We start from the raw sequence: 15,259 nt of genomic DNA, 5'->3' as shown, positions 1-15,259 counted from the left end.
TCAAAATCAGAGATTTAAAAAAAAAATGAAGGTCTATAAAACTCTCAGTAATGACCATTTGAGATTCCATTCCATTACTGTGTTGGAATGTAATGTAGCCTCGGGTCTTCTGTATGACCATTTACGGTTGTAGACTGATTCTTTCTAACTGGGCTTTGACTTACTCAAGCCATCCAGTTGTTTTATAATCACTCACACGATTAAAAAACACATCATGGATAATCATAGATGCATGGTTTCAAACAGAAAAGCAGTTGTATATTTAGAACTTTTTTAGTATAATGAACTATTTAGCCCTTTGAAAAGCTATGACTAAATTAAGAAACGGTTAAAAATGTATTTGGCCCGTACGGGGATCGAACCCGCGACCTTGGCGTTATTAGCACCACGCTCTAACCAACTGAGCTAACCGGCCGCCAACACTTTTGCGCGGTACTTAAATAAAAATTCTGACCATAAAATGTAGTCGCCCTAGGTATCATGTAATAATGGTACGAAAATAAACTCCCACATATTTTTGTTCTATTATTTATATCCAAAATCAAAAGCATAAAATATGCATACTGGCCTGCATGAATAGACAAAGACCAGTAATGAAGCAGCTTGGGCAGCTGACCTCGTGGCGCAACGGTAGCGCGTCTGACTCCAGATCAGAAGGTTGCGTGTTCAAATCACGTCGGGGTCAATAGACTTTTGGGTTTATATTTAAATAGCTAATGTTTTGGCAGATTCTTACTACAGCAAATAATTAGATCAGGGGTTCAACACTCATCATAAGACTTGGAAAACAAATTACAATTTCTTTTTTAATCCAGAAACGACTAAATAACAAACATTATTATCATTATTTGCCAATATACTTAACTTTTGAGGAAGTAATAGTTATTTATCAACTACTGGATATAATTTGCGTTTTTAACCACAGAGAGGCGCTGTAAGTACATAAGAGGCACTGTAAGTACGGCTGTTGATGCTAAGCTCTAAAATAATCGCTAATGAACCTTCAACTTTATTAACTCTCGTTCTTATATATTCTTTTTTTTTTTACAAAAACTCGGAGGAACAGTCCACACTTCACTAGTACATATATTGGGAAATGTGAAAACAAAAGTAGGGCTCGTCCGGGATTTGAACCCGGGACCTCTCGCACCCTAAGCGAGAATCATACCCCTAGACCAACGAGCCGACGTGCTCAATGAGTTTAATATCATTCTAAGTCCTTAACAGAAGTTCTACACACAGTCTTTTACGATAGAGCACAAGTATGGTTGGTTTTAATCAGTGTTCATTGGCTACTTAAATACACAGATCTATGCAAGATCTATACAAATTACAATATGTTACCGTATGTTTTAGCTTTCCACAAATTTGTGGAAAATTCAGATCAGACGATGTCAAAAACGTTACGTTAACATACCTGGTTGTAGGACACGGTTTAACCACGCCAGTACAAAAATAAAAATTCAATACAATTGAAAATACATAGACTAAATAACATTTTCTTTACAAGTAGCCCTGTTGATAATATTGATTTCACATTGATAATCTTGTACCATATAAAACAATAATAATAACATATTTCATGAATTTAGCATAATCTTATGTAACGTTTTTCCAAATTATGGCTCATGAAAGTACAACCCAGACCTAATTACATGCTTGTGGCAGCTCATTTTGTTACGTTATGTCTTCTTAAAAAAAACATAAATATATATATATATATAATTAAATGAAAGAAACCACTCTTGGAAGAGGATTAAACGTGGTCTTTTTATCGGTTCAGTGGCCAATCTCAAGGTGACAAACAAATTCATCAGTTTATGTATAAGTTAAATTAAAACACTCTGATTTATTTTTTTGATTGATTGCATTTACACAAATCAGATAGAATGACAAGAATACTGGAATATAGTATACATCATGAAATAAAATGAAACTAGTTGCACATGAACGGTTTTAACTTTATCTTAAAATGTGACTTTAATATAATAATTCTACCTTCTTTAAATATTTAATTCTAAACCTTTTTACAAGAGGATATCAAAAATGAATATATGGTCACCAAACAAATGTAACCAAAATTTCCCTTGATTGCAGTTACCCTTTTGTTCAGCCTTAGCCTGGTTTTCTCTGACTTGAGTTTGAGAGGAGAAAGAAATCACAAAACTCAGTGAAGAGCATCCATTTCACGAAGGACCTGCCACCAATGAGACACTTGAAAATACAGTAAAAAGAAGAGATGGGACTGGGAAGTAGAGGAAATGCAAACATCAATGTCCCTTCTTAAGAGGCAGTGAACTTTCTGAGTGTGATCACAATAAGAGCGAGAAGAACAGAGGCTCCAAGGAACACGGCGATGACGATAGCTGTGATGGCACCAGGCCCCAGCACAACTGAAAACAGAAATATCACACACACCAGAAGATCAACTTTGAATGAAACCAAGTTCTTTTTGTGATAGACCTCATATTATGACATAGAACTCTTTTGTAAGCTGCTATGTACTTTTCAGTGGTATAACTTTACCTTCTTCCACATCCAGAGTTATTGAGGGGGTACCATCCTCATAATCAAAGGTGTAGCCATTATCTGCGGTGTCTTGTAAAGGGACTTTTGTTGTCACATCGAAGCCTCCAGCGCCAGATAGTGTGTCCTGGTTATCATTCTGCAGTGTAGGGGAGGAATCAGCAACTGATTCTGATGGAAGATTAAAAAAATAGGTTTAGTCAGAGATGTGAGAGATGATGAAACAAAAGATATTCACACACACACACACACACACACACACACACACACACACACACACATAAGTTGATATATCTTTAAAAAAAGAAAAGATTCTAGGACAATATAATTAAATCACTAATAGCTTAGTAATACTAAATAAACCTATGTATTTAAACCTAACAACAGCTACACAGTAAGAGTACTGAATAAATCAATCAATAAAAATAACCTGGAATGACATAAATACAAAATAAATAAATAACCTAGGATGATATAGTTAACTAAATAATAGAATAGGAAATAAGACAAACTGGATTTATGCTTACATATTAGAATTACTTAATACATTTACATTTAGTCATTTAAAAGCTGCAATTAAAAATGTTTGAGTAAAAAAAAAACCGATGATATATTTAAACAATTAAATATTAGCAACATGGAAGTCTTTACATAAAAACAATCTAATATGATATATTAATATAACGAAATGAGAGCTACAAGTTAGAATTCTTACTAAATAAATACACACATAAATACATCAATCTACAGTCAATCTATGTTTTTATGTAACCTATATACATTTTGAGACCAGCGAGATATCCTATGCAACCGGCCATAGATATCATGAGAAGAAAAAAAGTTCTTAAAATATACAAAAATAGTTGCTTAACACCTTTGCATTCAAAATGTAAAAAAAAAAAAAAAAATGTATTTTTTAAAGTGGGCTGCAAAAGTTGAATGTTTTTTCTTTACCTGAATGTTAAGCACTAGAAAGTGGCAAATGTTAGTGACGTTATAAATGACTCAATGAGCGTCTTTATGGAGGATTAGCACTACAGCTATCCCATCCTGCACCCCTCTTCTTCTTCTCACATCTCTCACTGACATTCCACATCTCCCGCAGGCATGGAACAGCCATGCGACTTTTCTCACCTACATCATACTCACCGAGCCCAAAGCTGATTTCCTATGTTACAGCTTGCCCAAATTTCCCAGAGGGCACCTTATGGACAAAGGTTCTGACCCCACAATGAAGGGACAAAGACAGACAGAGTAAAACATGGACAAACAGTGGGATACCTACCTGACCCTGCTGGAACAACCCAACAGCATGAGTCGAAAACTAACTAAAACTAAACTCACAAATAAGTATTTACAAAAAGTAGCCCCATACACCACCTTTCCATGCAACTAAACACTAAAATACTCTTATTCCACCCTAAATCTTAAAATAAAATTGTTCATATTTGTAGTCAGCAAGTCGAGGATGGCCAACCCATGAGTATTTTTGATAATAGTCTGTTTGCTCAGCGAGACTCGAAGCAGGCTGTAGGTACTGCGCAGGGCCAGCGATACATCAATGAGCCCTTCAATTCACGGTACAAAAGGGCACTTGTGTGGTCAGAGAGGCCAGCTTGAGGCAGAGGAACCAACGGCCTAAACACAGCCAGTACACTGCGAGTCAAACAAGCTTGTTTATGAAGCCAGTCTGTGGAAAAGCACGCACCTAGGCGTCAGCGTGCTAACCGGTTGATTTGAAAAAATACACTTTTTTTTGTGTTTGTCACTTCTTGGCCTGCTTAAATATTTATTAAGTACTGCTTAAATATTTGACAAGAGGACAAGGCTAAGAATGCAGTCTAATTTCTTGTATTCTAATGCACAACTGTGAGCTGACAACATGCAGACAGGTGCATGCGAATGAGACAATCCTCTGCCACCATGTCCATGTCCTCATCTCACCTCACCTCAGGCCCGCCAGGAATCTTTACACTAAATAAACTCAAAAATTCATAGTCAGGAATTATCATGTAAAAGGAAAATCTTAATTCATTATTACAATGCAAAAAAAAAAAAAGTATTATTTTCAAGTTAAAAAAAGATGTTCTTCAACGTACACTAAAAATAAAGGTTTCGAAAAGGGTGTTTTCCATAAAACCTTCCAGTATAAATGGCTATTAAAAGAACCACTTTTTTATTATTAAGAATTAAATTAATTATAAAAATGTAAACAACATTTAATCACCATAAAGAACCTTCCGTTGAATGGAAAGGTTCCATGGATGTTTAAGGTTCTTCGTTGAACCACTGATGCCAGTAAAGAAACGTAATTTTTAGTGTAGTGAAATACTGGCAATTTATCAGAACAGACTGTGACATCATGGTGATACGGATTTTTGAAACCATGCATTCACATAAGAAATATCAAGCAACTGTGCCATTACCTCTTCCTTTAGACCTTAAATATGTAAAAGTGCAGTATTACAGCATATATTCTGGCTGGAAAGTCTGAGATTGCCGTAAAGTGACATTTTCTTCCACTTTAAAGAGCAGGTTTGTGCATTTGAATATATTTTTTGTAATTATTTTATTCAGCACTAACAAATGATGGTCATAAATGGAAAACGTTTTGCAACTATAGTTTTTAAACAGGATGCAACCATGCACACACACACACACACACATACATGTTTGTTTTTGTGAAAAGTGGGGACATCCCATAGGCGTAATGGTTTTTATACTGTACAAACTGTATATTCTATGGCCCTACACCAACCCTAACCCTCACAGGAAACTTTGTGCATTTTTTAATTAAAAAAATATTCTGTACGATTTATAAGCATTTTGAAAAATGGGGACATGGGTTATGTCCTAATAAGTCACCCTCTCCTTGTAATACCTGTGTCATACCCATGTCATTATACAGTTGTGTCCCGATAGGTCACAAAAACAAGAGCACACACACACACACACACATATATATATATGGCATATTTAGATTTTGAAGCCCAAAGCAGCTATCATGCAACAGAATTACTATTAAATAATGTTATTGCTATTCAACTTTGAATGTCCTACTTTTATTCTCAGGAATGACTATTCATGGCACAGAAAGGAGCCTTGCAAAATCATAACTGTCACCAAGTTAAAAATGACTGGTGCATAATTTGGCATTTCCAAACTAGACTTTTCTGTACATTCTTCTTTATGGCCCACAATTCACAAACTGATCCTACACCTCTTGCATCAAAATGAGCAACAAAATTTTCAGTAAAACTGACTTGACTCAATTTCTCACCTGTAGCGGCCAACAGATCAGAACCCAATAAATCTTTTCTAAGAACTTAACACAACTATGAGAAGTCCATCACTGATTCGATGGAAAGGAGGTGATGTTACCTGACTGCACAAAAGCCATGCAGATAGCCAGAGCACCAATGAAGACGAGCTGAGATAAACCGCTGGAATTGCTGCAGACGCCCATGGTTCCTGGCCGGACTCTATAGACTGCTACGGTAATGAAGGAGCACAGAGAGCAAGTGTGAGTCCGAGCGAGAGGCAGGGGTAGCTGGGGTTAGGTGTCTGGACAGTGCAGACTTTTGTCAACTCTTCTAGTAACTGCCCACCCTCTTCTCACGCGGATAAGGGAGTCTTTCCACTCCTGCAGCACCATGCCTTCATGTCCATCAGCAGCCCGGGCTGCTTTTCTGTTTGATTTCGTAATCATAGAGGTGGGTCATGCACAAGACAATCCAATTTTATTACAACAGATGTAATTAAACTATGTGAAATGTCATTAAAGTGATTCAGTTTGATTATTTTTCCATGCTTTATAATTATGAGATATATAATGGAAAACTGGCCCCAAAAAAGTTGATTGGATATGCAAGCTTAGCATCCTGGGCATTGCTATATTTGTCATGATCAATTATTAAAAAGTAGATAGTTCCAGTCCTGTATGTTGATGCAACATACCAGCAAAATAAATATATATATATATATATATATATATATATATATATAAAATAAAACAACTCAATCTCACAGCATTTACAATTTGGCAAAATGGTGGCAAATTTCTACTAATTCATAAAATCATTTAAAAATGTTCATATGTCCAGTTTATATAACAGAGTATATAGAACAGAGTATATAGTACATATCAATATTAGTCTTAGATGCTGAGCCCCCTCCATAAACATCAGACAGGAACAAACTGCTACAGTTTGCTGCTTACTAATTTGAAGTGTATGTGACACTAGTATGATATTAAAAACAAACCATTTCGTGTCTTGTAGCTACACTTTAAAATCATTTGCATATTAATGTTTACCCTAGTGCAATGCACTTCAGCTGTAGTTGATTAAAGAGTGCGCTTGTTTTTAAATACTGAAGCACTCAAATATTTTCTGTGGTTATTAGGAACACGTTGCAGAAGTAGGTCTAATTTTGACTTCGGACTAAACCACAGGGGAACTAAAAACAAACTGTTGATTTTAGGAAATAAACAAGAAACTCAACCCAAGTAACAGGTTAAATATACAGACGGCAGCTATAAATTTCAACATATTTAGTCAATCATAACTATTGAAATTCAATTGCATAAAGAGGTACTGAAAACCAACTAAATAATTTAGTCGAATGTACCTAGAAACAAGTATATTATAGGTATTTCCCATTGAAAAACTTCCTGAAATTTCCAAGTTTTCCATAACCAAGGAAAACTGCATTTGCACAACCCTGCCTTGTGAATTACGAGCAAAAGCATGCAGAACAGCCCACACAAGAGACTGATTTATTCATCAAAACTGCAATAAAAAAAAAAAATGACTCCACTGGTTCATCATTTCTATATATTATAATACAGATGCAGAATTGAAAGTTTATTCTTTAAACAGCCTAATATTTTACAAAGAAATGGATAACTGTCTGGAACTTTCAAAAATGTCCTTAAAACAGGACACTGTTGATCACATTTCCTCGAGTCCTACGTTGTTATCTGCGTCCATCAACATAGGGGCAGCAAAGCATGAGAGAAGGGAAGAAAATGGAAAACACTAAAAGAATGAGGGGAGGAACGAATAAATTAAAAAAGGAAGTTGTAATGGGGATAATGCATAATTTTTTTCCTCTGCACTCCTTTTATTCACACTTAAAGAAACACCAGTCAGGAGAGGAGCACGATCCATCTCGTGGAGGGACATTGGGAAACTGGTTGACTCCTCTCTCCTGCAGAAGCAAGCCTCTATTCCTTTTCTCAGGTCGCGGTGTTTTTGGTTCTTTTCGTGGCCGTGGGGCAGTGCTGTTATTGCAACTGTGGTTTCCTCTGGATTAGGGAGGACAAAAAAACTTGCTGCCCCGAATCTACTCCAAATCAAAGAATTGAGGATAAAAAAAATAAATAAAAAAAACCGAGAGAGGATAAGGGTTGAGGAGAACACAAGGGATGCTGTTCAGAATGGTAACGGTCAGTAGGGGGGAGCTTGCTGATCAGCAGGCCTCAAATGTCTTCCACAGTCTCAATCTCGCCCATGTTGAGTCTCTCAGATGAGGCATTGACAGAAAAACCTGCAGAGACATTGGTACTATAATCAGTGGAAATCAGAGCTCTGCTACTATGAAAAGGTTCCCGCAGTGCGAAAGGCCCTAATTATATAGGTAGGAACCCTGAGCAATAACGTTTTAAATTAAGTTTGTTAAAAATTTGAATTTTAATAATTAATAATTTTACTGTCAAAAAAGTCAATGCACCTTCATAATATATATTATTATATGCACACTCCAGTCAATGTCACCAATTACCCACTTAATATAACCACCAAGTAACAGTTTTTATTCACATCTACTGAAACTGAATGACTGTTTAGGCAGTCATCATGATTAACTCATCTGTGCTTCAATAACTTGTGGTAATCTTCTCCGGAAGTTCCCTTCATAAGAAATTAAACCACTGTAAGTAACTTCTACACAGATCGTATCACAATGTTCCCATCATTTACCTAGAAGGCTCGGGTCGGCGCGTACCATCTTCTGTTTCTTCTTCTTCTTGCCCGAGGTGACGGTCTCAAACCGCTGCTGCTGCAGGACTGACTGTGACACTTTGCTCATTTCCCACAAGGAGTCCTGAGACAAACACAGGGAGCTTAGTGCAAGAGACACTGATACACACCCACTAGAAGTTCATTCTGTCAGCTATTTTTAAATTTAGTCTTAGCCCTGTGTAAAAAAAAAAAATATATATATATTTTCTTATTATAATCAACCTTGTACTGTTTTTATTTAGTCAAGTTTTAGAAGACTAAATGTCTGAGCATTTTAGTTAATACAATTTTCTTCATGCTGTATAATGTTTAAACGGATCAAAATAATTTTTGAAATTTATTTTTACCTTTCAGGTATTGCACTTTTACCAATAAGCACAAATCAATAGAATATGGACTCATACATGTTTATTTGACCTCATCTAGTGTTACTGATAATAGGCTATTTAATATAAAAATGAATATCAAAGACTAAGATATGCACTATGATGCATCTACATTATGAAAACTGCAAAAAAAAAAAAAAAAAAAAAAAAAAAATATTATAACAGTGAAGTTCCTAATAGTAATTTCAATTACAATGAAGTTTCTCTATTTGAGGTGCAGTAGGGGATCTTTGAAAATGCTATCTTTAGCCTGATAGCACTGAAAGCGAACGTCCCCTGAACACACATACGCTCACAGACCAGAATACCAGAGACAACATTACTACAATAGGCTACATCAGGGGTTCCCAGCGGTTTCAGTCTTCATCTCATTTTAGTCATGAGAAAAAAAATTGTCAACAAACATTTTTCAGCATATTTTTCATTAAAAAAAATGAACACTGCGCACAGGCACACAAACGCACCTGCTGCTTTTGCTGCTGGCCCTGCTGAGGTTTTTGCTGCTGGCCCTGCTGAGGTTTTTGCTGGTTAGCGTTCTGTTTGGCACGGCGCTCCAGGAACTGCTTAGCGAAGTCCTTGGCCTGTGGAGTGTCACCCAAGTAGGCTCTCACATAGTCGTGCACCTCGTACGGTGAGTCCACTTCCTTCAGGAACGCCGCAAAGGTGGGGACTGTGGGAAAAGGAAAAGATTGATGACTTTCAGACACCTTTTAAATCACACTTTTTTTCAAGAGGTTATGTATGCAGGGTTCACCAAATTCAAGGACTTTTTTTAACGACCATTTATTTTATATCAAGCACTGAACAAATTCACACCCCAGCATATGTAGCGTCATGAAAGACCTCATACAGTGCTCAACATTTCACTTACACTTAACATTTACATAAAACATTTCAGAGTAATGAGGTTTTGAATGTGTAGGTTTCATATATTTAGACCGTTTCAAGCAGTCATTAAAAGGAATTCTGAATTCCTATAATATTGATAAAATGTATATACTTGGATCAAAATGGTTTTTGGTGCAATTCTTGTAATTATTTACATTTGTAAATTGTCTTTTATTTTATATAATCTCTTAATTAAAAAAAAGTATACATTTAGGAGCACATTCTAATCAATAATACAAAATTCTGATCAAATATTAACCTTCCCATTACGAGATGATATTTGACTCAAAGTAATTTACAGGGAATGTAGTTTTACCTTTGTAATGGCATTTTTCTAACTTTATTAAAGGTATGTCATCTTGTCAAATTCAAAAAATTATATTTATAAGCTTCTTTAAAAATGTTAATTAAAACAGAATAAAAACAATTAGAATAAGAATAAGTACCAATCAAATGAAATCATACTATAGAGGTGACAGAACACAAAAGTGGCTTGTAAGTATATTTTCAGATTGTTTAATGAGGCTCAGCGGTCACATGAGTACAATTAAATTCTTAACTTCATGTTGAGGTTTTAAAGATAACATTTTGAATATAGATATATTTGATGATTTAAATAATATACTTTAAAAATAAAGTAAAACTGCCAGTAGGTGGCAGAAAGTCAGTGATTTTATCAATGAATAATTTATTCAATTGTTTCCTTCGAACAGTTGATTCATTCCGGAAGGAAGCAAGTGACTGTCTTTATGAATGGGAAATTGAATCAGATGTGTTTCAAAATGCCCATTCATACAAATGAAACCACACTGTGTTTGAATGGAGATGTGCAGTGGCTCAGCAGCTACTTTGTTTGAAACTACTTTCGACAGAGTAAAATCAGGCAATGGTGCTCAGACAATGCAAGTAATTTTGTTTAATGAACTGTTGTATTAAATCAATACCGTTTACAAACTCTAATCATTAAAAGCTATTACTCTCCTTCGTTTATCACAATCTCACAAAGTTCCATTGTAATCTAGTGCAGAACTCAACACTGAATAAAACGGCGTTTTGAGCAGTGAGTGGATTCTGATAAATATCAACAAATATGTCTGTGATAAATTACTCACCGCTGCAAAAACATGTTTGGAGTACGATAGAAACCTTAGAAGCACCCCTCCGCGCAAACACAAATATGCTTGATTGCTTCTAAAAAAAATAATTTTCAAAGTTGCACGCAGCAGTTTTCAGCCGTAAATGCACTGCTTCTCCATGGCTCATGCATGGCTGTGCAATGTGCGAATCAGATCGCATGCTTAGATTTTTCTTGTGCTACCCGATCTCCACCCCAGTCATTAGTGCGCTTTCGTTCTGCCTTTGTCAGCATATATAGGAACATTTTTGAAATAGCATCATTCTACTAAACGAAATTTCCTATGTGTGCATCAACTCACATGCTAAGATTTTTTCTCACGCCGCCCAATCTCCACCCCAATCATTGGCGCCGTTTCATTTTGCCTTCGACAGCACATTTAGCACATTAACTTTTTTTTAAACAATTTATTTTAAGCACTTTCAAGGATCTATATTTATTTTCAAGTACTTTCCAGGCATTGAAGCCATGTTTCTGATATTCAAATACTATCAAGACACGTGGGAACCCAGTGTGTGATATTTGTAGCTGCAATTTACCCAAAATACAGCTCAAATGTCTGAACACTAAACATATGATGGTGTTTTTCACAAAAGACTTCAACTAGGTGTTTTATGAGATAAGACCTATTTAACGTCACATTAAAATACTCAAGAAAAAAAAAAGTGAAGAGAGGGAAGTGGTTTGTGGGAAGAATTATCTGGGCATCGTTTGCATATACACTGAAACATGCCAATAAGCAAGATTGAGGGTGAGAACCGAGCGTGTGTCAGAGACTCACCGTCCAGGTTATTAGCCGTGTTGAGAGTGTGTAGAGTCTGTTCACACCACTGCATAAAGCCGTCTTGGTTCTTATTGGCTCCCTGGAACAGTTTTAGTAGTTTCTCTTCCTCTTCCACCTTTTTACTGGCTTTACCACTGCTGCTATTACTGCACAAGACATATTTTACTACTTCAGCATGGAAATGGCACAACAACTGGTTCCACACATTGACCCAAAGTCTGAGGTTTTATTGCACTGTTTAGAGCAATACGCTTATATATGACATAGTTTACCTGAGGTTAGCATTGCCCTTGTTTTTCTGATTGTGGCTCTTGCGTGTGGCCTGAGGTGGGGTGGCCTCCTTTACTGCTTCATCCCAGAAGCCAATATTAGAGTTCTGTGCATCACCCCAGACACTGCTGTCCATCATCCAGTTCGAGCTGGAGTTATTAACAGAACCCCACACTGATGATGTATTGAGGGCCTATGAGAGAGACAGAGAGGTCATGCAGTGCATTGTACTCTGACTAATGCACTCAGGTCAGATTGTTCTCAGGGTTTTAAAATCAAATTTAAGATTGAGAACTTTAAGGTTTGCATAAATAATTAGACCGACGCACACGTTCAACTGCAAGTTTAATTATTCAAGACGTTTTATTCAGTATGCATATGTATTCAAATTACCCTAAAATATAAACATTTACAAATTAGAGGTCAGTCGATATTGGATTTTGCTGATATGATAATGTGTTTAAAGAAAAGCAATACAATTATTATTGAGTAATACTTTAGAATAAGGTTCCATTAGTTAATGTTAGTTAACTACTTTAGTTGACATGTACGAAGCAAGAACAATCCTTCTACAGAATTTATTAATCTTAATGTTAATAGTGCATTATTCAAATAAAAAGTTGTGCTTGTTAACATTAGTTAATAAACTTTGTAAAAGCATGAACAATGAATAACCGTATTTTCATTAACATTAACAAAGATTAATAAATACAGTAGTAAATGTATTGTTCATTGTTCATGCTAATAGATTAACATTAACTATGGAAACTTATTCTAAAGTGTTAGAATAAGTACAGTACTTTGTACTGTATTCAATGATTTTGGTCTGTCCTTCCTATGACAGGGCAGCACAGAAATTAAAACCTCCTAAAATAATTACAATTTGTTATACCATTGAAGATATTTATAACTCGGGACCTTAAATTGACATTAAGACCTCCTAAGGACCCGTGGGAACCCCAAACAGGCTTTTGACACACACTATTGAGGACACTGTAACTATAGGCTGTTTCAAAGGAAGTGTGTAACTCACCACTCGGTTCTGTGTGCGGTTTTGCTGGGGAACAGTTGAGTGTTGCTGCTGCTGCTGCTGCTGCTGCTGCTGCGGTTGTTGTTGTTGCTGCTGCTGCTGCTGCTGATCATTCCGCTGTTTCATCTGTTGCGCTTCCTCTCTCTGGATCTCCAGCAGAGACTTGGTAGCTGGTGGCTGCTTGGCCACACTGCCCCAGCCTGGGAGCTTTGTCTGAGGTTGCTGCTGCTGGAGCTCCTGCTGCTGTCGTCTTTGCTGCAGGGGCGAAGAACAAAGATCAGACAAGAAGCACTATAGAAGAGATACGTCATCCACTAATGATTCTCATTTCTCTACGAAATGGGAACAGAAACATGTGATTTATGAGAGAAACTGTGAGATGAGGAAGAGGAATCCCCAGCATACCTCTTCTCGTGTTTGTCGTTCTCTCTCCTCCTCCAGTTTCTGGATTTCAGCGAGCGACAGGGCATTTTGGGATTGTGAGAGGGTGGTTGCTGTGGTCGACTGCTGACCCCACTTAGAGGATGAAGGGAGCTGGGGACATAAACATGAAAAACTAAAATACAATAACTGCACCAAAGTTACAATCATAAATACACTTTTTGTAAAATAAACAGGTTTTTGATCAAACAAAGCATAAAAAAAGGAAAATTTGTACTCTTTGTTGAAAACGACTACACAATATATTAGTAATAATGATAACTTCTAATTATTACGGCTGCCATCATATTTATAATTACAGAAAAGACTTCTATTTAAATTATAGAAAATGTAAATCAATAATTACATTACAATTGCAATAATACTATTGCACTGCAAAAAAAATAAATGCTGTAAATTAACTAACATAACGATAATGTCTAATTTGCCGCTGCATCACCTTCATCTGCGCGAGCTGCTGTTGTTGCTGCTGCTGCTGCAGTCGACGGAGTGCCTCCTGCTGCTGCTGCCGCTGCCTCTGTAACTCCTGCTGCCTCTGCGCCTCCTGCTCTCTCCTCTTCTGCTCCTCCTGCTGTTGCCTTGCTAATGCTGCTGCCGCGGCCGCTGCCTCCTCTTCTAACCTCTTCTCCTCCTCACGCCGCCTCTGAGCTTCCAGTTCTTCCTGTTTCCTCCGCTCCTCTTCCTTCTGGAAAAAAAAAAAAAAAAAAAAAAAAAAAAAAGAGATAAATTGCCATGCATTAGTCCTAGTAACAACAGTAGGCATAGATGAAGTCTCACATTAAGAACAGCAGTCATTTTAGAAAGGCTTTGAATGTGGCTCAAACAATTAAGACTTTAAATCCATTTGATAACAAATGTTTGCGTGCAGGCAAGTCTTACCTGTTTACGGAGGAATTCTTCCCTTTGTCTCCTCTCCTCCTCTTCTCTTCTCCTCTCCTCCAGCCGACGGAGTGCATCTTCCTGAGCTAACCTTTCCTCCTCCTCTTTCTTCCGGCGCTGTGCCGCCTCCTGCTCCCGCTGCCTCTGAAGAGCCTCCTCCTACAGAGACACAAATGCTGCATTAATATCACTGAGCATCAAAGAACCGCTCACTTAGAATTCTGACCATTAATCTGACAAGTACATTAAAACCAGTTTCAATGACAAAGTTGAGTTTCAAAGTGCACAATGAGTGCTTGCACAACCAACTTGATGTAAAAGTAAAAACTCTCATTCCTCTGTATGGTACCACATTCTCTAATGTAATGCATTGTATTTGAGCTGGAATAATGTGAACTGCATATTTTCTCTTCTCTCCTGACCTGCTTTCGCCGTGCTAGCTCTTCTTCCTCCAAACGTTTCCGCTCTTCCTCTTGTCTAGCACGCAATGTCTCTTCCAGTCGTTTCCTCTCCTCCTCTTCCCTTTTGGCACGAAGCTCTGCCTCCCGTCTCTCCATCTCAAGCTTTAAAGCAGAAGAGGAATTGAATTTTTTTTTTGAAAAGTTTAGATAAATGTTTCAAATAATGTCACAAAATGGCATTAAATTCAGGTGCTCGTATATCAAATATTCCTTACCTTCAAGGCTTTGGCTTTCTCCAGCTGCATCTGTTCAATGGAAGACGCTTGAGGCATGGAGTCTAGAGGCAGATCCCATACGCTACTCCCTTCCCAATCTAAAAAGACAGCAAGATTGAATTGTAGGCATCTGGCACAAATTCTGATACTCAAGAAAACTTTTGCATGCCGCTTCAATAGGACTGTGTGACCAAATTTATTTAAACTTGCAAACTGTGATA

At 37.0% G+C, this 15,259-nt stretch overlaps 2 protein-coding genes and 3 non-coding genes across 7 annotated transcripts in view; 1 reads left to right on the top strand and 4 right to left on the bottom strand.

Annotated features, from left to right (window-relative positions):
- Nucleotides 1-341: 341 nt before the first annotated feature.
- Nucleotides 342-415, bottom strand: trnai-aau (transfer RNA isoleucine (anticodon AAU)). The gene has a single exon. It is a non-coding gene; the product is annotated as a tRNA-Ile (tRNA).
- Nucleotides 416-613: 198 nt separating this feature from the next.
- Nucleotides 614-685, top strand: trnaw-cca (transfer RNA tryptophan (anticodon CCA)). Its single transcript has one exon. It is a non-coding gene; the product is annotated as a tRNA-Trp (tRNA).
- A 428-nt stretch (nt 686-1,113) lies between these two features.
- On the bottom strand, nt 1,114-1,185 carry trnap-agg (transfer RNA proline (anticodon AGG)). The gene has a single exon. It is a non-coding gene; the product is annotated as a tRNA-Pro (tRNA).
- A 773-nt stretch (nt 1,186-1,958) lies between these two features.
- On the bottom strand, nt 1,959-6,480 carry LOC113045327 (protein SNORC-like). Its single transcript, XM_026205649.1, has 3 exons — nt 5,908-6,480; nt 2,527-2,697; nt 1,959-2,393 (listed from the first exon to the last, which is right to left on the bottom strand). The coding sequence occupies exons 1-3, from the start codon at nt 5,990-5,992 to the stop codon at nt 2,284-2,286; spliced, it is 366 nt and encodes a 121-aa protein (XP_026061434.1). The 5' UTR covers nt 5,993-6,480; the 3' UTR covers nt 1,959-2,283.
- Nucleotides 6,481-7,275: 795 nt separating this feature from the next.
- gigyf2 (GRB10 interacting GYF protein 2) overlaps nt 7,276-15,259 on the bottom strand; it is a 31,357-nt gene continuing 23,373 nt past the window's right edge. For all 3 annotated transcript variants that reach the window (XM_026205639.1, XM_026205640.1, XM_026205641.1), the window contains exons 19-29: nt 15,039-15,136; nt 14,785-14,925; nt 14,363-14,521; nt 13,923-14,168; nt 13,448-13,576; nt 13,046-13,297; nt 12,015-12,205; nt 11,740-11,888; nt 9,400-9,605; nt 8,508-8,631; nt 7,276-8,076 (exon numbers count right to left, since the gene is read on the bottom strand). In XM_026205639.1, the coding sequence (XP_026061424.1) occupies nt 8,009-8,076; nt 8,508-8,631; nt 9,400-9,605; nt 11,740-11,888; nt 12,015-12,205; nt 13,046-13,297; nt 13,448-13,576; nt 13,923-14,168; nt 14,363-14,521; nt 14,785-14,925; nt 15,039-15,136 (1,763 nt within the window). In that variant the 3' untranslated portion in view covers nt 7,276-8,008. The remainder of the gene's footprint in view (nt 8,077-8,507; nt 8,632-9,399; nt 9,606-11,739; nt 11,889-12,014; nt 12,206-13,045; nt 13,298-13,447; nt 13,577-13,922; nt 14,169-14,362; nt 14,522-14,784; nt 14,926-15,038; nt 15,137-15,259) is intronic.

Source organism: Carassius auratus, chromosome 27 (genome assembly GCF_003368295.1).
Source record: "Carassius auratus strain Wakin chromosome 27, ASM336829v1, whole genome shotgun sequence".
NCBI classification, from domain to species: Eukaryota; Metazoa; Chordata; class Actinopteri; order Cypriniformes; family Cyprinidae; genus Carassius; species Carassius auratus.
Note: the sequence above shows the minus strand (reverse complement) of the source record. Positions and strands in the feature narration are given on the sequence as shown.